At 50.2% G+C, this 21,927-nt stretch overlaps 1 protein-coding gene across 1 annotated transcript; it reads right to left on the bottom strand.

Annotated features, from left to right (window-relative positions):
- Positions 1-14,007: 14,007 nt before the first annotated feature.
- SMIM28 (small integral membrane protein 28) lies at positions 14,008-20,388 on the bottom strand (the record flags this gene model as incomplete). Its single annotated transcript, XM_082756183.1, has 2 exons — positions 14,008-14,427; positions 20,278-20,388. The coding sequence occupies 2 exons, from the start codon at positions 20,386-20,388 to the stop codon at positions 14,008-14,010; spliced, it is 531 nt and encodes a 176-aa protein (XP_082612309.1).
- Between the last annotated feature and the right edge of the window lie 1,539 nt (positions 20,389-21,927).

The raw sequence follows: 21,927 nt of genomic DNA, 5'->3' as shown, positions 1-21,927 counted from the left end.
GGACCAGGACTGGGGACCAGGACTGGGGACCAGGACTGGGGACCAGGACTGGGGACCAGGACTGGGGACCAGGACTGGGGACCAGGACTGGGGACCAGGACTGGGGACCAGGACTGGGGACCAGGACTGGGGACCAGGACTGGGGACCAGGACTGGGGACCAGGACTGGGGACCAGGACTGGGGACCAGGACTGGGGACCAGGACTGGGGACCAGGACTGGGGACCAGGACTGGGGACCAGGACTGGGGACCAGGACTGGGGACCAGGACTGGGGACCAGGACTGGGGACCAGGACTGGGGACCAGGACTGGGGACCAGGACTGGGGACCAGGACTGGGGACCAGGACTGGGGACCAGGACTGGGGACCAGGACTGGGGACCAGGACTGGGGACCAGGACTGGGGACCAGGACTGGGGACCAGGACTGGGGACCAGGACTGGGGACCAGGACTGGGGACCAGGACTGGGGACCAGGACTGGGGACCAGGACTGGGGACCAGGACTGGGGACCAGGACTGGGGACCAGGACTGGGGACCAGGACTGGGGACCAGGACTGGGGACCAGGACTGGGGACCAGGACTGGGGACCAGGACTGGGGACCAGGACTGGGGACCAGGACTGGGGACCAGGACTGGGGACCAGGACTGGGGACCAGGACTGGGGACCAGGACTGGGGACCAGGACTGGGGACCAGGACTGGGGACCAGGACTGGGGACCAGGACTGGGGACCAGGACTGGGGACCAGGACTGGGGACCAGGACTGGGGACCAGGACTGGGGACCAGGACTGGGGACCAGGACTGGGGACCAGGACTGGGGACCAGGACTGGGGACCAGGACTGGGGACCAGGACTGGGGACCAGGACTGGGGACCAGGACTGGGGACCAGGACTGGGGACCAGGACTGGGGACCAGGACTGGGGACCAGGACTGGGGACCAGGACTGGGGACCAGGACTGGGGACCAGGACTGGGGACCAGGACTGGGGACCAGGACTGGGGACCAGGACTGGGGACCAGGACTGGGGACCAGGACTGGGGACCAGGACTGGGGACCAGGACTGGGGACCAGGACTGGGGACCAGGACTGGGGACCAGGACTGGGGACCAGGACTGGGGACCAGGACTGGGGACCAGGACTGGGGACCAGGACTGGGGACCAGGACTGGGGACCAGGACTGGGGACCAGGACTGGGGACCAGGACTGGGGACCAGGACTGGGGACCAGGACTGGGGACCAGGACTGGGGACCAGGACTGGGGACCAGGACTGGGGACCAGGACTGGGGACCAGGACTGGGGACCAGGACTGGGGACCAGGACTGGGGACCAGGACTGGGGACCAGGACTGGGGACCAGGACTGGGGACCAGGACTGGGGACCAGGACTGGGGACCAGGACTGGGGACCAGGACTGGGGACCAGGACTGGGGACCAGGACTGGGGACCAGGACTGGGGACCAGGACTGGGGACCAGGACTGGGGACCAGGACTGGGGACCAGGACTGGGGACCAGGACTGGGGACCAGGACTGGGGACCAGGACTGGGGACCAGGACTGGGGACCAGGACTGGGGACCAGGACTGGGGACCAGGACTGGGGACCAGGACTGGGGACCAGGACTGGGGACCAGGACTGGGGACCAGGACTGGGGACCAGGACTGGGGACCAGGACTGGGGACCAGGACTGGGGACCAGGACTGGGGACCAGGACTGGGGACCAGGACTGGGGACCAGGACTGGGGACCAGGACTGGGGACCAGGACTGGGGACCAGGACTGGGGACCAGGACTGGGGACCAGGACTGGGGACCAGGACTGGGGACCAGGACTGGGGACCAGGACTGGGGACCAGGACTGGGGACCAGGACTGGGGACCAGGACTGGGGACCAGGACTGGGGACCAGGACTGGGGACCAGGACTGGGGACCAGGACTGGGGACCAGGACTGGGGACCAGGACTGGGGACCAGGACTGGGGACCAGGACTGGGGACCAGGACTGGGGACCAGGACTGGGGACCAGGACTGGGGACCAGGACTGGGGACCAGGACTGGGGACCAGGACTGGGGACCAGGACTGGGGACCAGGACTGGGGACCAGGACTGGGGACCAGGACTGGGGACCAGGACTGGGGACCAGGACTGGGGACCAGGACTGGGGACCAGGACTGGGGACCAGGACTGGGGACCAGGACTGGGGACCAGGACTGGGGACCAGGACTGGGGACCAGGACTGGGGACCAGGACTGGGGACCAGGACTGGGGACCAGGACTGGGGACCAGGACTGGGGACCAGGACTGGGGACCAGGACTGGGGACCAGGACTGGGGACCAGGACTGGGGACCAGGACTGGGGACCAGGACTGGGGACCAGGACTGGGGACCAGGACTGGGGACCAGGACTGGGGACCAGGACTGGGGACCAGGACTGGGGACCAGGACTGGGGACCAGGACTGGGGACCAGGACTGGGGACCAGGACTGGGGACCAGGACTGGGGACCAGGACTGGGGACCAGGACTGGGGACCAGGACTGGGGACCAGGACTGGGGACCAGGACTGGGGACCAGGACTGGGGACCAGGACTGGGGACCAGGACTGGGGACCAGGACTGGGGACCAGGACTGGGGACCAGGACTGGGGACCAGGACTGGGGACCAGGACTGGGGACCAGGACTGGGGACCAGGACTGGGGACCAGGACTGGGGACCAGGACTGGGGACCAGGACTGGGGACCAGGACTGGGGACCAGGACTGGGGACCAGGACTGGGGACCAGGACTGGGGACCAGGACTGGGGACCAGGACTGGGGACCAGGACTGGGGACCAGGACTGGGGACCAGGACTGGGGACCAGGACTGGGGACCAGGACTGGGGACCAGGACTGGGGACCAGGACTGGGGACCAGGACTGGGGACCAGGACTGGGGACCAGGACTGGGGACCAGGACTGGGGACCAGGACTGGGGACCAGGACTGGGGACCAGGACTGGGGACCAGGACTGGGGACCAGGACTGGGGACCAGGACTGGGGACCAGGACTGGGGACCAGGACTGGGGACCAGGACTGGGGACCAGGACTGGGGACCAGGACTGGGGACCAGGACTGGGGACCAGGACTGGGGACCAGGACTGGGGACCAGGACTGGGGACCAGGACTGGGGACCAGGACTGGGGACCAGGACTGGGGACCAGGACTGGGGACCAGGACTGGGGACCAGGACTGGGGACCAGGACTGGGGACCAGGACTGGGGACCAGGACTGGGGACCAGGACTGGGGACCAGGACTGGGGACCAGGACTGGGGACCAGGACTGGGGACCAGGACTGGGGACCAGGACTGGGGACCAGGACTGGGGACCAGGACTGGGGACCAGGACTGGGGACCAGGACTGGGGACCAGGACTGGGGACCAGGACTGGGGACCAGGACTGGGGACCAGGACTGGGGACCAGGACTGGGGACCAGGACTGGGGACCAGGACTGGGGACCAGGACTGGGGACCAGGACTGGGGACCAGGACTGGGGACCAGGACTGGGGACCAGGACTGGGGACCAGGACTGGGGACCAGGACTGGGGACCAGGACTGGGGACCAGGACTGGGGACCAGGACTGGGGACCAGGACTGGGGACCAGGACTGGGGACCAGGACTGGGGACCAGGACTGGGGACCAGGACTGGGGACCAGGACTGGGGACCAGGACTGGGGACCAGGACTGGGGACCAGGACTGGGGACCAGGACTGGGGACCAGGACTGGGGACCAGGACTGGGGACCAGGACTGGGGACCAGGACTGGGGACCAGGACTGGGGACCAGGACTGGGGACCAGGACTGGGGACCAGGACTGGGGACCAGGACTGGGGACCAGGACTGGGGACCAGGACTGGGGACCAGGACTGGGGACCAGGACTGGGGACCAGGACTGGGGACCAGGACTGGGGACCAGGACTGGGGACCAGGACTGGGGACCAGGACTGGGGACCAGGACTGGGGACCAGGACTGGGGACCAGGACTGGGGACCAGGACTGGGGACCAGGACTGGGGACCAGGACTGGGGACCAGGACTGGGGACCAGGACTGGGGACCAGGACTGGGGACCAGGACTGGGGACCAGGACTGGGGACCAGGACTGGGGACCAGGACTGGGGACCAGGACTGGGGACCAGGACTGGGGACCAGGACTGGGGACCAGGACTGGGGACCAGGACTGGGGACCAGGACTGGGGACCAGGACTGGGGACCAGGACTGGGGACCAGGACTGGGGACCAGGACTGGGGACCAGGACTGGGGACCAGGACTGGGGACCAGGACTGGGGACCAGGACTGGGGACCAGGACTGGGGACCAGGACTGGGGACCAGGACTGGGGACCAGGACTGGGGACCAGGACTGGGGACCAGGACTGGGGACCAGGACTGGGGACCAGGACTGGGGACCAGGACTGGGGACCAGGACTGGGGACCAGGACTGGGGACCAGGACTGGGGACCAGGACTGGGGACCAGGACTGGGGACCAGGACTGGGGACCAGGACTGGGGACCAGGACTGGGGACCAGGACTGGGGACCAGGACTGGGGACCAGGACTGGGGACCAGGACTGGGGACCAGGACTGGGGACCAGGACTGGGGACCAGGACTGGGGACCAGGACTGGGGACCAGGACTGGGGACCAGGACTGGGGACCAGGACTGGGGACCAGGACTGGGGACCAGGACTGGGGACCAGGACTGGGGACCAGGACTGGGGACCAGGACTGGGGACCAGGACTGGGGACCAGGACTGGGGACCAGGACTGGGGACCAGGACTGGGGACCAGGACTGGGGACCAGGACTGGGGACCAGGACTGGGGACCAGGACTGGGGACCAGGACTGGGGACCAGGACTGGGGACCAGGACTGGGGACCAGGACTGGGGACCAGGACTGGGGACCAGGACTGGGGACCAGGACTGGGGACCAGGACTGGGGACCAGGACTGGGGACCAGGACTGGGGACCAGGACTGGGGACCAGGACTGGGGACCAGGACTGGGGACCAGGACTGGGGACCAGGACTGGGGACCAGGACTGGGGACCAGGACTGGGGACCAGGACTGGGGACCAGGACTGGGGACCAGGACTGGGGACCAGGACTGGGGACCAGGACTGGGGACCAGGACTGGGGACCAGGACTGGGGACCAGGACTGGGGACCAGGACTGGGGACCAGGACTGGGGACCAGGACTGGGGACCAGGACTGGGGACCAGGACTGGGGACCAGGACTGGGGACCAGGACTGGGGACCAGGACTGGGGACCAGGACTGGGGACCAGGACTGGGGACCAGGACTGGGGACCAGGACTGGGGACCAGGACTGGGGACCAGGACTGGGGACCAGGACTGGGGACCAGGACTGGGGACCAGGACTGGGGACCAGGACTGGGGACCAGGACTGGGGACCAGGACTGGGGACCAGGACTGGGGACCAGGACTGGGGACCAGGACTGGGGACCAGGACTGGGTCCTTAAGCTTTCCAACCCAAATCAAACACTCACCTGCCAGCTTCTGAATTTGACCAGCTGCCCAACAATTTCACAGGGAAGTAACACCACCAGTTTTTTCCTGTTCTGATTTTTCTCCCCCCATGGTAATATCTTATAGCATCTTCAGAACAACTTCACAGAGATGGTTGAAAACACAAAGAAAAAACATCCTACTTTGGAACACCAAGTCAATTTCACCAGGACAGTGCATGGAAAAGCACTTTCAGTAACCTGAATCTCAAACTCCCCTAGAGTGGCAATTCTTCCCATAAGTCCTCATGCTTCCTATATAGCAAAGGTCAAATGATCCCCACCTGGCAGATTTCACTTCACATGTGTGGAGTCATGAGACCTTGTGGAATAGGCTCATCAACCTCGTTTCAATGTTTAAGGTTCAATTGCTCCTTATTGCTAACGGAAAGAACCTGACAAGGAGCTTAGTGGTTAGAGTTGACCTAATGAATTAAATACAAAAGGCATGTAAGGGTCATATTTCTGCTAGTCATTCTGTGAGGAAAAGTAGTACAGAGCCTGTTAAAATAAGAAAAATAAATATAAATAAAAGAAATAAATAAAAGAAAAAAGGAAATGACCTAAAAGGCAAAATTGGTGTCATAGATTTTCATCTGTCTAGTCACAACAGATAAAGAATATAGCAGTCAGAAAGACTTTACTTGACATTAATGTTGTTTAAATTTGCTTTTCTGAGATCTCTTCTTTATGCAGGACTTTTCAAAATCTAGCGCCATGACCTCCGACTGCAGTATTTACTTTGGCTGCATATAAACTATCACGTATAAATGCCAGGATCTGGATCCTCACTCCCTATTCAGGTCAAGGGCCGGGCTGAAAGTTTTGGCTTTAATTTGGTTACATGACTACATTGCTGTCGTCGTGGTTTCCCCCAGCCGGCAGCTAAGCACCACACAGCCGTTCGCACAGCCGTTCGTTCGTTCAAGGCTTGTTGGAGCTGTGCCGGGGGAACAATGGGGGCCCCTGCCTCCCAGCCTAAGACTCTCCCAGCCTCACAACAGTGCCATCCATCCAGCTGCTCTGTGTTGGCCAAGAATTACCCATGTTTTACCAACTCCACAGGTGCTGAGACCATGGTGGGGAATAGGTTGGGGGTAGCTTATCTGTCCTGTAGAGCGTTGACACATTTTCCAGCTGAGGTGTCAAGGGGAGAGAGGCCAGGAGTGTGCCATGGTCTGGTCCCATCGCTGTCTGTTTCTGGCTTTAAGAAGAGAAGGAACAACAGAGCAGCATCCCCGTGTGACCACGGGCAGCCCCTGCCTCTGTGCCCAAGAGTCTCTAGTGACTCACCAAGGCTGTCCGTGCCCCATCATCCTGATGCAACGGTTGACTCCCGTCCTGGCCCGATTCTGTCACCTTCCTGCTTGCTGTTGGAGCCTGGTGGGTGTGGGTTGGGGCGATCTCACCTGTCCTGTAGGGCGTGGAGAATTGTCTGGCCCAGTGCTGGCAAGGAGCGGCCAGGAGCATGCCACGGTTTAGTTGGGTCCGTGTGCTGTAGGGCGCTGAGAGCCATTTGAGGTGAGGGCCTGAAGAGAGAGGAGAGAGGAGCTGAGTTCCTCTGGTGGAGTTTGTGTCCAGAGCTGAGGCTGAAGCAGGAGCAGGCAGCTGAGCAGCCTCCCCGTCAGCACGGGCAGCCATGGCAGGGCTGTGTGGCCGTTGGGACCAGCGTTCTGGGGCCAAGGCTGTCCCCGCCCCTTTGTGACATGGGGCACCCCCTGCCTGCTGTGACATGGGCGCTGCATCCCCATCCCCATCCCCGGGGGGTGGCAGCAGGTGATGCGGAGCCCAGGCCCAGGCCGGGCGGTGGAAAAGGTGCCCAGGTGTTTGGGCAGGGCTGCGGAGCCGTGCCAGGCAGCTTGCGAGTGTGCTGGGGTCTGGCTGGGGCTGTGCTGCCCACCCTGCAGGGCTCTGAGAGCTCCCTGCTGAGGGGGCCAGGAGCGTGCCCCAGTTTGGTGCCATCGCTGCCTGTGCTTGTGGCTGGGAGAGGAGAGGCAAGCAGACAGGAGGCCCCCAGCTGCCCCCATGTCTGTGCAGGGTGACTCGTCTGTTCCTGCCCACTGTGGAAGCGAAGGAAGAACTAAATGTATAATAAACATTGAGAAGCCCAGAGCCATGGGTTGTGATTCTGGGGAGGGGAATCAAGTATTTCCAGCAGCAATTGCAAGAGCAGCTGCTCAGCAAAGGGGATTAAAATGAGCTTTTTCCAGCTAAAGAGTAAAGTTGAGGAAAGACTAGGGAGAGTTCTTTAAAGGAAACGTTTTGCATAGTTTGGGACAATATCACTGAAGAGTAGGTCTACTTAAATGATTTGAGGCGAGATGAATTCATCTTAAAATTGTGCAGTTCCATTGATTTTATAGCAGGATCTTATTTTTTCCTGGTTGTGAATCTTCAGTTCATTGCTGCTTTTTCTCTCTCTCTCTCTCTCTCTTTTTTTTTTTTTTTTTTCTTTTTTTTTTTTCTAATCCCTCTTCTCCTCCTCGAGCAGAAACCAGGAACGCACCTCTGTGAATGCCTCCAGCTGTGCACGGCTGAGTTTCAGTGCATGGGGCATCTCTGGATGCGCCTTCTACAAGAGTCAGGAGCGTGACTGTGCAAAAGTAGCGTCCCCTGGGCTTTTGTTTTGAATCCGTCCCAGTTTGTTTCTGGCAGTCGGGTTTGTAAGCAGGAGGTAGCCAGGCCGACTAGGAAGAAGTTGGCCTAATGTGAGCTGTGATGGCCAGCCATGGCAAGGCTGGTGCGTGTGAGAAATGTGCAGCAAAGCTATGAGAGGCACTTAATTTCCCAGATAGAAAGCATGGTTCTCTCTTTGATTTCCAGCAGTGGGGCAGCCCCCGCAGCAGCTCCACCTTGGGTCCAGCCCTCAGGTGTTATCCAAAGGCCCGGCTTTTGGGCCAGAGGTGTTTGTAGCAGCCTACGCTCTTCGTGGACAGTGACAACACTTTTATTTGGCTTTAAAAAAAAAAGGGGCAGCTTCTGAGTATGGGGAGGGTTTGGCATGTGTTGTTTTTTTTTTTTTTTTTTTTTTTCTGTAAAAAATTTAAAGGGAATTTTCTGGTTTAGAAAGTAGGAAGGGGACTCTCTTGATTGAAGAGTGACAAATAATAGCATACAAAGGAAAAACAAGATGAGAATATATCACACTGATTAACTGAGAAACATATATTCAAATCCGATTTTACTACTTGTATACACGTTTTAAAGTGAATTTCTGAGTTGTTGTTCCAGTTCTTGTATGTTCCAGAAGTTGGTGTGCTGTTCGTCACAGAACTGAGCGATGTTAAGGCGTAAGCTGCCTCTAACAGGTTGTTGGCTGGTCTCGGCTCCAGTTCACTGAGAGTGGAGCACGCACTCAAGTATTTTGCTGAGCTGCAGTATTTATGATTTAGACATGCAACAGCCATTCTGATATTTCTAGTAATAAGGGACCAAGAATATCTGGTCAGCCTGAGTAACTCCTAGCAATTACCAGCTGCTGCATTTATTTGTGGAATTGCTTCATACTATTCATTAAGCATCTTTTAATGTCGTGCATGAGATTTGCTGCGTTTTAGGTTTTGTCCTCAGAATTTGGGCTGTATTTTGTCCTCTGGCTCCCCTGGAAACATTGTCAGCTGATGGGAACCCAAGCAGGAACTGGCTGAGAAGACAAATTTCCTTTGTCATAGCACTGTACAGTGTAATTTCTTGGTAAAAGAGAGAACACCATTTGTCCTACCAGCTCCCTGGCAGTAGCAGTTTACTTCTCCACCTTGAAGTATCTGGTTTTGTCCTCTTACACCTATTTGATTTCTGCAAGGGGAAAATTGAGCCCACAAATACATATGGAATAAGGCAGGCATCTGCTTTTTGAGATCCTATTTCTAGTTTCCTCCTCTTTTTCCCATTTTTTCTGTACTAAAATACTATCTTTTTTGGATTTCCAAAGACTTGGTGTTTTCTGTAGCTAAACTGGTGTCTCCAGATTTATACCAACAAATTTAATCCACGTGCTTTCCATCTTCCCTTAACAGTCTCACTAAACCTACAGTAGCTGTTAAAGCAGTTCTGCTGCTAAAACTTATATTTAGCTTCGCCTTTTTTTCAACATCTCTTTTGGAAAGATTGATGTCTGCAGATACTTTTAAGCTTTAAATCTTTGAGTTTCTTCAGGCCTCGTAATTAGAGATGATGGGGCAGTTACCTCTGTCATGGAGCCTCTGCAGGATGCCTTGAGTGCGTGCAGCCACCTCTGCTCTGTAGATGGGGGTTACAAGGGGAGCCCAAACCCTTTCATGGCTGGCTGGTGTTAGAGCATTTTACCTGCTTTATTTATTTGCCACAGCTCCAGTGTTTTCCAAGGTGACCAGGAGATCTGCTTAGGCATGCTGACGGGTGTCAATGTAAATGGTACTTTCAGCCCACTACTGCTAGGATAGCTGTCCCACCGTCCTCTTGCTGCTAGCAGAAGAGGCCCTCTTGCTGGCAGTTGCAGTAGAGCAGCCGAGACTTGCACAATTTTTCAGTTCCTTTCCAGGGCTGGTGCTTTGCTGAGGATTTAGCTTTGTGGCTACTTGTCGTGGTTCTGCTCCAGTGGGCAGCCGAGCGCCACCACAGGCGCTCTCTCACTCCTCCTCCTCAAAGAGGAACGGGGAGAAAATATGATGAAAAGGGCTCAGAGGCTGAGATAAGGAGAAGAAGATCACGCAGTAATTATTGCAACTGGCAAAACAGACTCAGCATAGGGAGATTTATTGCTTATTACTAACAAGCTAGAGAAGTGAGAAACAAAGGAAAGAAACCAAAAGCACCTTCTCGCCCCCCATCCACCCTCTTCCACCTCCTCCCCCCGAGCGGTGCAGGGGAACGGGGGAATGGGGGTTACGGTCAGTCTACAGCACTTCTTCTCTGCCGCTCCTTCTCGGTCACTCTCGTCCCCTGTGCTGTGGGGTCCCACCCACGGGATGCAGTCCTTGATGAACTGATCTGGCGTGGGCTTCCCACAGGCAGCAGCTCTTCCAGAACTGCTCCAGATATGGGTCCGTACCACGGGGTCCATCCCTCGGGAGAAAACTGCTCCAACCTGGCTCCCCTACGGGCAGCAGCTCCTGCCAGGTCACCTGCTCCTGCGTGGTCTCCTCTCCACGGGCTACAGGTCCGGCCCAGAATCTGCTCCGGCAGGGGTCTTCCACAGGCGGCAGCCTCCGTCGGTGCAGGGCCACCTGCTCCACCGTGGTCTCCTCCACGGGCTGCAGCGTGGGACCCTGCTCCACCGTGGTACTCCATGGGCTGCAGGGGGACATCCTGCTTCACCATGGTCCTCACCACAGGCCGCAGGGGACTTCTGCTCCGGCGCCTGGAGCACCTCTCCCCCTCCTTCTACACTGACCTTGGTGCCTGCAGGCTGTTCCTCACCCCTCTCACTCTCCCAGCTGCTGTGTGGCGCAGCGTTTTTTTCCCTGTCTTAAATATGCTCTCACAGAGGCGCAAAACAACATCGCTTATTGGCTCGGCTCTGGTCAGCAGTGGGGCCCTTACCAAACATGGGGCAGCTTCTAGATCCTTCTCACAGAAACCACCCCTATGGCCCCCTGCTACCAAAACCTTGCCACGTAAACCCACTACAAGTATTAGTCCAGATTGCTGTATGCATAAAGCATGAAGGATTATTTTCTTCTGTATGCAGTTACCTTTTAAGTATTTGAAAACTTAATATCTCAGTCTTGTCTAGAGCCAAAAGTCCTGTGTCTTTCTTTTAGATGGTGTGCTCTAAACCTTCACCTTTCAGGTTTGTGGAGCTGGATATGATGTCTTTGTAGACTGTGAGCTATGTTTGCTTCAAAGGACCTGGTAACTGGTCAGCCACCAATAGCACTAATAACAGTAGTTCTATGGTTACTGCCCGGTATGTCATCACAGGCTGATATGATCAGTGGTAGCTGCTAGGCAATGGAGATCAATATTTCACAATGTTTGCACATGAGATCTCATTATTATTATTATTTTATAATTTATATTTTGCTTTACTGGATTTTTTTTTCCTTTGGAGTGGAGATTTGAGTGAGATGATGCTTGGGTTAAAACCTACCAGGGACAATTAACGTGCAATACCAGACAAAACTGTGTTGGAATGAAGGGACACCAATTATAGATGGGGGGGGGGGGGGGGAGTCTATTAGAAAAAACAATTGAAAACATGGCAGTATTGTTGCTAATTTGGATTTGAGCAAGTACCTGGTCTTATTGCTATAGTACAGCTAACAAACAGAAACTATTTGTCTAAGGTAGGATTTGAGAGTTTCCTGATAAATACTATGTGAGAGACGAACACTCACCATTCCTGACTAGTTCTAGAAGTATGTTGGTCCTGATCACAAGAAACAGCACCGAAGAAGTTATCTGAATTGTAACCAAGATAACTGGAGAGCAATTTAGAATAATGAACCTGGGGCTGGGTTTCAGACACTAATAATAATCAAGAACTTCTGCTGAAGAACAGTGTAACTAATTTCAGAACATAGCAGATGTTTTAAGGCAAAGTACACTAAACTTGATGCAATGAAGGCAGACTTGTCAAGCATACCTGTACAATTCTTTTGGAGCTAGTGGAGTATAGAGACACAAGAGGCAGAAATGATTCTTTTTGAGCCTTAAACCTTTTTACCTTGCTAATTAGCAAGTATATGTTGTTTGGTACTCTGCTTTCCATGTAGCTGGCAACAACTGCATGTACCAAGTATTAAGGAGGAAAACAAAATGCAAGGAGACAGTCCAATACAGTACGTTCAAATGCATTAGTGAATACTAGGAAATCATCCCAGATATGGTCTGAAAAGAAAAATGGTTAGTTGCACTTGCATTTATCCAAAACAATAGCTGCTGCTGTTCTCACTGTCTAGTAACCAAAAGTAGGCATTAGAAAAGGAAAAGATATCAAAAATTTAATTTAAGAAAATGGTGCCATTTCTGAATTACAAAGGGCAGAGCGTGGTATTTTTTTTTTTTTTTCTCCTTATTCTAAGAGAACCATATGAGTATCATCAATTTTGACCTGGACTATTTGGTGGTATGATTTGTGCCACTCTTGACATAACAACATGAAACTTAACTACCTATTGTTACATTAAGAGGAAAAAAAAAAAAGGTAGTACATTCACAAAGCAGGATGACTTCTACACTAGCTCATATTGACAACCTGTGAAAGTTACTACAATCACACAGTGCAAGTCAAAACAGCTTCGGTTTTAGGAGTTGTACCAAGACTGCACATGGTCATATATATGTTGTTAAGCCATAGATAATTGTAGTGTCATAGAATAGCTCACACCTGCAAGGAAGAAGCTGTCAAAACACATAAAAACTTCAGGTTTCATGATAGCCACCTTCCAGATGCTCAGAACAAGAGCATCTGTCAGCATAGTGAAAGTGCTATCCTGTAAGAAAGAGTTAAAGATATGCCACTGCCTGAAAGAAAGCATGTGCAAGCTCATGAGAAACAGAACTGGCACCAACGCATCTGAATGATACGTTGCTCTAGTGGTCAAGAAGTGAATATAATGCTGTTTTGAAATAGAAAACAGATTTTTTTGTGCATTTGATTTTATTTTTTTCCCCAGTTCTCTTACACACTGTACCTAAAAGGTCACCAGGTTTACTGTTTTAGACATGTAAATTGAAAAATAAGTCAAGTCAGTAGTCTAGAACTTCAGGACCTTGCAGACCTTGGCTTGCAGCAACAGTGTGGGTGTGCTCTTGTGTGATGGTGCTGGAGTCTTCCTCACCCAGAATGATCAGGTCATTCTCATTGTTCAACTGTAGTAAAAGACAGCCTTTAACAACAGTCCGTAGTTGAACTTGTGGGGACAGTTCCTGGAATCTTTTTTTTTTTTTTTTTTTTTTTAAAGATTTATTTGCTTTCCTGAGAGCTGTGTTCATTTCAAAGCACTGCAGAATGATATGCAATGTTTATACATGTTGATTAAGTAAATCAGCTTGTCAGAAATTCAATTAAAAATAAACACATGAAGTAGAAAAAAAAGCAAACTGGAATAGATTCATGCTAAGAGCCCTTTTTGTGACTGCTGAATCTGTAGCATAACTTATCATAGAATCATCTAGGCTGGGAAAGACGTTCAAGATCATGAAGTCCAACCATCAGTGTTATGTTTCTTGGCAGCTGAGGGATTTCAGGTGGGCACATTCTCATCTGTAAATTTAATCCTTGTATGACATACTCGGTTTTCTCAAATTCCAACATTAACAGCCTAGAACCGATTTGGTGTCACACTGTACATGTAGCCTTGCTACAAATGGAAGATAGAGAATCCTACAATGAGGTGAAAAGGCTCATTCCCTGTTACTCAAAGTTTCTTCCTTCATAATTCACTGGCTTTGGCTCATTTGGAATTTTTTTTGCTAATTTTAAAGGCCATAGCAGATCCCTGTTTGTACCATGAGGGGTTGCATGCTTTGGCTAAGGTGCTTCCGTAGGAAGTTTATTTGGTGCTGCTGGATGTGCCGTGCTCTCTTCATAAGGAGGCACTGGATCTGTAGAGAGCTCAATGTGAGCCTCGTCCAGGCTGGTCTTCATGGTGGCCTCCTCGTACGATGGAGGCAAACACACAGAGAGGAACGTGGCATCAGGGACCAGAGTGGAGTAGTGGAAACTCTGTTCACTGGTCCAGGGCAGCACAGAAAGGAAATTGGGCACCTCGTGCTCCGGCAGGGCCTCGGGGAGGTCGATGCTGAAGATCTGCCCCTGCGGGGTGGGGCGCTGGCAGCGGCGGTACAGGAAGAGCAGCAGGAATGCCAGGAAGAGCATCATGGTGGCAGGCAATATGATGCACAGAAACGGCTCTATGTCTTCTTTGGTTGAACTTATCTGCTGTCTGCTCTGTAAGTAAAGAAAATAGATAGCGCACTAGGTTCCTGGAGACTCCTTAATATAAAATACATCCTCCACCCCCCCTGCAGTGACTTAGCTGATACACTCCCAAGTTACTTTCTGCCTGTATTAGTGACACTCACCAATATGTTTTGCAGGCTAGTGATCTGTCAATTTTTATTTGCCCATTAAAACAAAATACTGTGACAACTAGACACAAATAAAATGAAGTTGAGGAAACCCACCTCCTTGGGAAGGGGAACAACAGACTGGAACTATATGTATTTTGGTGTATGTCTTTATTCCTCTGGAATTATGCTGGGACTAGTCCTCTTTGGAAGAGAGGTTAAACTTTTAAAACTTGAGGCAACACTGAATTGCAGAGTAGGGCTAGTGATCCACTGTCTACTGTTGTTTCTTCCTATTTGGAAAACTGTACTGTTTAACAAACAAATATTGTGACAACTTCCCCTTTCATCAGGACCTACTGCCTGCCATACCTGTTGTTTGGCTGCTATATTCTTACAGGCCAGCCCCAAATAATACTTGGTTTGTCAGGACAGCCTGGACTGGGGCCCTTTCTTGTACTTGTTCTGCCAGCTACCCAAGAACCAGTTTCCCTGTTTAAAACTGTGGAAAAAGAACTTCTAGGAATCTTGGTAGCAGCTGTGACTGGCTTGTCAGCTTTATCTCCTGCATAATACAGCACAAACGACCTCTGTCCTACAGCTGCTGAATTGTGCTGTAGTATTAATAGGAGTTACAAGCTAGTTTTGTTGTTGTTGTTGTTGTTGTTTTTTATAACATTTGAGCACTTCGGCTGTGTTAGTTTAATTTTCAAATGTTAATATAATAAACTTTCCCATTTAATTTGCTCTAGCTCCTAATAACTGGATCTCATTCACAGTTTAGTTTAGAGTAGGGAAGAAAACCTAAAATGTCACTTACTATCAATCGTTCCCTTTGCGAGTACACAAAGAGTAATCAGATTGCTTTTTCACATTGTCATGGTGAGACTAAATAGATCAATGTGTCAGATTTATTTTTTAATGAAGGTGGTTATTTTCAAACCAGGAAAATTCTAGTGTTTTTTTCCTCAGACTACTTGGAACAGGAATACAACAGGCTGTTTGCAGCAATGCTTCTTGGGGGGGGAGGAAGGAAAAAAAAAAAGGCAGTAACTGATACACCTTTTTTAATCTACTAATACTTTCTCTGCTTATTAAGAATCATGGTCATTCTGTTAGCTACAACATCAGTGTAACCTATATTCAACTGATTACCTACCGTGCATTTGTTACCTCTCCACTGCATAGTCATATTATTAAATTATTAGTATGTGGTCATGCTTCAGAAAAAAAAAAAAAAAAAAAAAAAAAAAAAAAAAAAAAAAAAAAAAAGTTTTACTTTACAGCAAAAGAAATAGTGTACAGGAGATTTCTGCTTTTTTTTTTTTTTTTTTTTTTTTTTTCCTTTTTATTTCTTTTCCCCTGAGGTATTGTGGGTCTGAGGCCAAACCCATTAAAGTCATTTTAAAATACATTGAAACTATCATGGACTCACTATTAAGCTTTTTTTTCCTCAGCTGTCTTTTAACCACAGAAATACATACTAAAGAATTGTCTCGTATCTACTGATCATTTCTTATTAAAGAGTTTCTGGCAGTACAAGCAGTTGTCTTACCTCACTGTTAAATGAGCTACAAGAAACAGCAGGGTTGGAAGAAAATGTCCATCTATTACTCTAATGCAGACATTAAATTATTTAATAAAATGAGATTTTTTTCTTATCAAGTTTGCTACTTTTTTTGTTGGTTGTGGTCTTAGAAGGTGCATAAAACAGTACACAGAAGAAATGAAGGAAGGATTGTGTTACTTCTGTGCATTATGGATATTGAGATTCCCTCATACAGTTACGCTAGCACGGCTTTTATAATGGATATTTAAAAGAGCTGAGCTTTTGTACAGCACTTTTCATGATCCACGAAAAGTACATTTCTGAGGTTTAAGTTTTGGGTTTAATTTGTGGGGAGCATGCTTTTGATCAGATTTAATTGTTGTTCTTAAGATCTGTGAGTTGCACACCTGTGGTTGTTGGTGAGGACAGAAGGTGAGACTGCCAGTGTTTCATATATGAGGCTAGTAGAATCTTAGAATCATTAAAGTTGGAGAAGACCTCCAAGATCATCTGGTCTAACCATCCCCCTATCACCAATATCACCCACTAAACCCTGTCCCTGAGCACCACGTCCAACCTTTCTTTAAATGCCCCCAGGAACAGTGACACCACCACTTTCCTGGTCAACCCGTCCCAATGCCTGACTGCTCTTTCTGAGAACAAATGTTTCCTCATTTCCAACATAAACCTCCTCTGGCACAACTTGAAGCCATTCCCTCTAGTCCTATCACTAGTTACCTGTGAGAAGAGGCTGACCCCCAGCTCCCCACACCTTCCTTTCAGGCAATTGTAGAGAGCAAGCAATGAGGTCTCCCCCGAGCCTCTTCCTCTCCAGACTAAACAACCCCAGTTCTCTTAGCTGCTCCTCACAGGACTTGTGCTCCAGGCCCTGCACCAGCTTCGTAGCCCTTCTGTGTACACACTCCAGGGCCTTGATGTCCTTCTTGTATTGAGGGGCCCATAGCTGAACACAGCACTTGAGGTGCGGCCTCACCAGAGAAGAGCACAGGGGGGCGATCACCTCCCTGCTCCTGCTGGCTGCACTATTCCTGATACCAGCCAGGATGCCGTTGGCCTTATTGGCCACCTGGGCACACTGCTGGCTCATATTCAGGTGAGCATTGACCAACACCCCCAGATCCTTTTCCTCTGCACAGCTTTCCAGCTACCCTGCCCCAAGCCTGTAGCGCTGCATGGGGTTGTTGTGACCAAAGTGTAGGACCCGGCACTTAGCTATGTTGAACCTCACCCTATTGGCCTCTGCCCAATGACCCACCCTGTCCAGGTCCCTCTGCAGGGCCTTCCTAACCTCTGGCAGATCGACACTTCCCCCCAGCTTGGCCTCATCTGAGGGTGCACTCCATTCCCTCATCCCAATCATCAATAAAAAGGATGGGTCCCAACACCGACCCCTGGGGAACACCACTGGATTTCACTCTATTCACTACCACTCTCTGGGCCTGACCATCTAGCCAGTTTTTAACACAGCAGAGTGTACCTGTAAAAGGAATATGAAGCCCGATTATCTCACCTTTAAGCCCAGTGAGCTTCACTGGAAGGAAGCTTATATTTTAATCAATAGCCAAGGACCACTGCTATATCCTTCACGTGCTGAGGAAAGCACAGCCTAGTGTTACAGCTGCATGGTGCTTCCTGGTCTGAGACGTGGTCTCGCACAGGGGCTCCATTGTTGAGAATCCACAGGATGGCAGGAAAAAAGAAGAGGGACTGATGGAATAGATGCGAATTTGCTGATGCCCATAACTTGAAGGATAAATCATGGTGACCTACAGTACATTTTGATATTATCTTTTGCCAAGCATTGTACATAAACTGGTTTTACATTGAGATGTGGCACAAGAAGTATTTACTGTAGTTGATGTCTTGTGGGTATATCCAAACACATCAAAAGTACTGGGAGACAACTGAGCAGTGTTGGTCACTGTTTTTCTGCTCTGTTTTTGTGCCTTTTCTGAGAAGAGTGGCTATGGGGCTACTGAAGAATGTTATGAAGATCTTAACATAAAAACCTGGAAAATCTTATAGCCGTAAGAACATGTATACCAAAAACTATAATTAAACTAAACAAACATCTTTTCTGAAGCTTTAAAGCTACAAAAGAAACAATGGACTGGTGGCTATAGGTACTGGAAAATAAGTGCTCTAGAAATGAAACTGAATCTTCAGTAATTGAAAAATGTAAGCAAATTAACCAACTGCTGTACATATCAAAAGTAAAATTTTAACATCTGGAAGTTTCCAAAGCAAACATATTAAGTCACTTAGTGAATTACTTTGTAGCATTTCCTTGATTGGTTTCTTTTGATACTATAGCTTCAGGTGAGGTCTGTAGGCTCTGCCTGTGTTACCATGAGCAGCTATGGTGGATTTGTTAATTGACATAAACAAGACTTGGACTTCCAGCCTGAGATAAGCTACAGACACACAAACATAGGAAAAACAGCCTGTATAAAGAGGAGAAAGCAGAAAAGTGTGCAGCAGTAAAAGGAATTAAGTCTCTAAAAAGTCCCCTCTTTTCCCAGAACTGATTTTTAGTAGGATGGTTTGGCCATTGGGGCTTATTTCCCATCATAATCATTCTTTTCATTTATACCTTTGTGAGGACAGAAACAAGGGGTCAGTTTTCTGCTATGTGTTCAGTATTTTAGAAGTAGTAAAGCCTTTCATTAGTAATCTGTCTGCCTGTGTTTGTGTTTTTTTTTACCATGCTGAGGATGTACAGTCGCCAGCTTACAGATTACATGACCCATATCAGTTCAGATGAGCTTTTGTTCATGTCTGTTGATAAAGGAATGAAATGGAGAGTGCAGAGTTGTGTGGCATTTCCATAATGAGTAATTTAATGGTTTTGGAACTGAACTTTTAGTATAGACAAAAGAAACCTAGTACCTACTTTAGAAGGGAATGACCTAATAAAGCATGAGTTTAAAGGAAGCTTTTGTGTAAGGATAAGGGGGAGAGGGGGGAAAGCTTGCTTGGCTTGCTTAAATTCCCATTGAAGTGGCTGTTTGGTGCTAGAATTTATTATGTGAATGATTTGCTAGGGCACTTAGACCTTTATTTACATGACTTTTAAAATATAGTCCATATTTATGCTAATAGTTTTGATATGGTGTTTGAAGTTGAATCAAGGAACAGGTACTTCTGAATGTTTTAACTGGATTTGGAGCAAAGTCTCCTTTGAAGTCAGTAGGCTGCAGCCCATGCATAGGTGCTTTCCTAAGTTCCATTCTGCTTCTCAGAGATGATTCATTATTGCTTGTAAAAAGCAAAAACATTAAACTTTGGAGAACAGAAAAACATTTTGACGTGCTTTTGTATCCATTAATAACTACACAATTTTAAAGAGATCCTAGACTTAAACTGCATTTTCAAATACTTGTTAGAATGTGCTGCTGGTGCTGCTGTGTGTTTCCCATTGTCAGACAAAAACAGCTTCAGGGCGTGAAGATGTTGCCATTCAAACTCTGGCAGTCTTAGTGATGAGGTAGACTATTAAAATCATAGAGGCATTAAAAAAAAAACTCTTACCCCCTTTCTTTTTACAACAGTATACTTGAATGCTAAGTACCATGGCCAGTTTATTTGCTGGTGCTACTTGCCTCAGACATTTACTAGGGGTATATGTGAACCTGAAATTTTTATTCCTCATCAGAGAACCCCTTTCTCTGCATCCCAGCCAAAGACAGAAAAGCAGGCTGTGTTTTCATCTCTCCTCCCCCCACTTGCCTGCCTGTGATCCTCTCTCTGAGAAGTAATCAGCGCACAGCTTAGAGAACAAGAGTTCATTGCTGCCTGCTACGGACTGTAAACGTCTGTAGAAAGGCTTCATGGGACCAAATCCAAAGAGTAAATATGTATTTAAAAGAAAAGAAATCAAGGAATAACAGAATGCATTATGCTTAAAAGACAAAAACTTCTTTAACTGACACTCCAGCAAGGTTTTCCTTCTGATGTTTATTTTTTTTTCACCATATCTATGGTGAAAAGAACTTAACAGCAATAAATAAATGCTTTGATGATATGTAATTGCACATTACTGCTTTGATACAGCTTGATACCCATGTATTAACTATGTACGTACACTGAGGCACTGTACAAACACACACACACATGCAAAGTCAAAGGAGATGCCACAAACACGAGCAGGAGGGTACAGACCTGGAGCTCTGTTTCCAGCAGTGGCCCACCTGGCTCATTGTTTAGCCAGTCGTAGTTCCCCCTGTCTGCGTGTCCGAATTTCCTCCAGTTGCTGCCCAAGAGCCACCTCATGCTTTCATCCAGCTGGTCTTCTGCCTTCGTGCCTCCACCTTGCTTCGCTGCTTGCCACCGCGTCCCCGCCTCCCAGCCTCAACCCAGCTGGGCTGCTCTCAGCTAATGATCGCCTGGAAACTGTATCTCTCCTTTACAGCACCGAGGAAAGAAAAAAAAAATAAATAAAAAAAATTAGACCCCCACCCCCCATCAGGAAGCCATGCAAGCAGATCTCTGATTCTCTCTCCACTTCCAACTCAATCTCCCTGGATTTGCTTCAGTGGCCTACATTACCAGCAAAGCTGGCATCAGGTATCAGGGCGCCGTGGCTGATAGCGCTCTGATTGGAGAGCTCCCCGCATTAGGATTATTAAAAGGGGAATTTGCATGGGAAGCTGAGACCACATGGTCCTGGCTCCATGTGGATAAATAACCGCCTATATTTAGGTATCTAATAAACACTTTTCCAACAAAAAAAAATAAATAAGAACTTCTGTGTCAAGAGTGAAAGTTGCCTCTCAGTTGCAGGGTGTGAGGAAGCACTGAGGATCCAGGCAGGTTTTTCTTCCCTGCTGCTGGCTCATACAGTAAACAGTGAGAGCAGCTTCTGGGTAGACAAGCAAGGACACAAGGCTAAATGCTATACTGAATTATTTAGCAGCTCGAGAATGTAAATGTTAATGATAAATCCAGAGAGAGAAGTCTGCCAGAGCAGCTTTGGTCACTGAGAGCACATGAGCACTTTCAATAATGAGTTGTCAGTGTAGTTAAATCTGGACTCACTAGGATGTGTGTTGTTAAATGGAGATTGTTTCAAGTGAGAAGCCTTTGTGGTGTTTTTTAAGGAAAGAAAATGTCAGTGATGTATGTTAACATCTGAAGGGAGCAATGTTTAATCTAAGTTGAATGAAGGTTTAACTCTTACTGAGAAGTTGGAACTGTCTTTTCCTTTTTTGCTCAGAGCAGAGGGAGAGGCTGTGGTTAATATCCAGTTCAAGTGTAATATATCTTGTGTGGCTTCTCAAGGTCAATGCATTAAAGCAAAATTTCTGTTCATGACTGATAATACAAAATAGGGGGTCATAATTCTCACGTTTTATTTCTTGCTTGGGCTTCCTTAATTCACTGCTCCCAGAAAACTGTAGGCCTAACTGATGGCAGGCTGAATTCTCACAACTCCAAAAGAGTCAGTAAGAAGTGTCAGTTCTTGACATGTCTAATGAGAGGATTCTGGAGGAGTCTGTTCAGAGATGGGCTTTGATCCCTGCAGCTTTGGCATACAGGGTGGATTTACCCTGCAGATAAATCTGGGCTGTAGGAGAAAAATGAGGTTGATAAACGCAGCCTGTGTTGTTACAGAAGTGAGCAGTGAACAGTGAGCAATGCTGACTGAGAGTTTGCTCTCAGTGCTAAAACAGCTGCACCGTTCATCAGAAATGGGATCCTACTCTTGCTGCTGCTGAGGAGGTTCTGCGTGAAGTGAGGAAGGTCACCTAAGCAAAGCTTGTCTGAAGACTCCTCCTTTCCTGGGACCCTCACTTGTCATCTTGGAAAGCA

The sequence above is a fragment of the Aythya marila genome (genome assembly GCF_965140915.1).
Source record: "Aythya marila genome assembly, chromosome: 3".
NCBI classification, from domain to species: Eukaryota; Metazoa; Chordata; class Aves; order Anseriformes; family Anatidae; genus Aythya; species Aythya marila.
The sequence above is the reverse complement of the archived record's forward strand: the minus strand, read 5'-3'. Positions and strand labels throughout refer to the sequence as shown.